Genomic DNA, 1,808 nt, shown 5'->3' with positions numbered 1-1,808 from the left:
AGGGGGAGGGGGCGGGTAGTTGTGCTCAGGTGGGTAGTGTGAGGAGTAGCTGTGCATTGGGGGCGGTGGTGGGTAGTGGTGGTGGTTGGCATGGCTAGGTGAGGCCAGCACTGCCAGCAGGAAAGTGGCCAGAGAAAGTGCCAGAAGATGCATCTTCGGTCTTGGAGGTGGACAGAAGGACTGGAAATGCGGCGGACTGAATGGTTTCTCGATCACCTTTCTCCTGCTTTATATACCGAAGAAAGAAGAACATCTTCTGCTCTTTCTCCTTGACCTTTTCAGCGTTTGATCGAAAGTGGTAAAAGTCAAGTGGCGAATTGGTGTTAAATTGAAATAAAGAGGAAGCAAGGCTGCTCTAATTGGGAAATTGAAAGTAGTTCTCCTTTCATTTGATTAACTTCCCACTTCCTTTTAAGCGCTGTAGCCAAAATTTGATTTACATATGTCAAGTGGTCGCCACAATGTGAAGCACTTGAAAATAGAAATTGCCGTTTTTTCAGGTTTGACAATTGCAAGTGGCAACTCTTGACTTGTGCTTTCTTTACTTTTTAATAAATTGAATTAACTTTTCATCTAAATTAAATTAACGTTCATTAGCTCTTTTATTAATCGCATTTCTAGATGACAGAAAGAGGCAAAGAAAGATGGTGAAAACATACAGGCGCAGGCAAAATGAATACAACTACCGAAAAAGGAAAGGAAAGTATTAGACGTGAGAAACAATTTGAAGTATAGAATGCATGGCTTTATGACGACAAACCACAAAAGAAGGATGTCACTGACGGTTTACAGTAGAGCGGCGAGAGTAATGCAGACTTTCTCTTTCTTATTCATCGTCGTCCTCGGGGAGGGCCACGTCCACCGCCGCCCATCGGGCCACCACGTCCACGACCGCGGGCTCGTCCACGGCCTCTGGCGCCGGCGCCACCACGACCCATCGTATCGCGCTTCTTCGCCTTTGCCTTTGGTGTGTCATCGACGAGCAAGGTTTCCAGGGGAAGAGAGTCCGGGAGGATGAAGTAGCGAATGTTGTTGCCGCGAATTGACAGTGAGTCAAGTGTCTGCTGAGCGCCAGACTTTGAGACCAGCTTCACCGTTTTTAGGTGAGTGTTCATCGCCACATCGACGCCGGCAATGGTTCCACTGGCCTGGAAGTGATTAGACATTAGAAAACTGCCCTCAAGAACAAATAAAAAGTGCTAAATCAATTACCACTGAGCCATTCTTCAGTTCAATCGTCACCGTTTCATGTGACAGCTTCATCAAGAACCTAAACACAAGCAAAATAATTGAGTCATGAAAAGAGAAATCTCTCAAGCAACAGAACACGCCACTCACCTTACGAGCTTCATCTTGATTAGTTATCGTTTTGCCTTTTTCTTCGAGATCACAATGTCACCAAACTACTTTGAATGAAAACAATAGCGGGAATTAACTTCGAGACTGGAATCAGACAGATCAAATCACAAGAAAAGTCTTCAACACAAAAACACATGCAGCTGGAACAACTGCCAAAAGACCGGCTAAGTGAGGTGGACTGTCCAACCCGATCTTCCTGACTATTTCAAGTAAGTAACCTCCTTTCTTAATTCACCCAAAATGGGCTGAGCTACCCTTTTCCTAAGTATTCCCGGAAAGTTTTTTGACAAAAATATGGAGAACAGGATCTTCCGGAAAGATTTTCATTGTTTTGGAATAGTTTTCCTGTCAACAGATGGAGCACTGTTTATGTTATTTAAAATCATTTTTTCGCTAAAGAAATTAAAATCTGAAATTATCCTAGAGTTTTTGGAACTAACCAAGTAGAT

General features: G+C 43.7%; 1 protein-coding gene across 1 annotated transcript; it reads right to left on the bottom strand.

Moving 5' to 3' along the window:
* Positions 1 to 830: 830 nt before the first annotated feature.
* Positions 831 to 1,352, bottom strand: LOC108354280 (small nuclear ribonucleoprotein Sm D1-like). The gene is made up of 3 exons (XM_017605474.1): positions 1,339 to 1,352; positions 1,213 to 1,270; positions 831 to 1,148 (listed from the first exon to the last, which is right to left on the bottom strand). Exons 1-3 carry the CDS (start codon positions 1,350 to 1,352, stop codon positions 831 to 833), a joined length of 390 nt encoding a protein of 129 aa, XP_017460963.1.
* Between the last annotated feature and the right edge of the window lie 456 nt (positions 1,353 to 1,808).

Source organism: Rhagoletis zephyria, unplaced genomic scaffold, assembly GCF_001687245.7.
Source record: "Rhagoletis zephyria isolate East Lansing unplaced genomic scaffold, Rhagoletis_zephyria_1.1 Rzeph_scaffold_34655, whole genome shotgun sequence".
In the NCBI taxonomy this organism is placed as follows: domain Eukaryota; kingdom Metazoa; phylum Arthropoda; class Insecta; order Diptera; family Tephritidae; genus Rhagoletis; species Rhagoletis zephyria.
The sequence above is the reverse complement of the archived record's forward strand: the minus strand, read 5'-3'. Positions and strand labels throughout refer to the sequence as shown.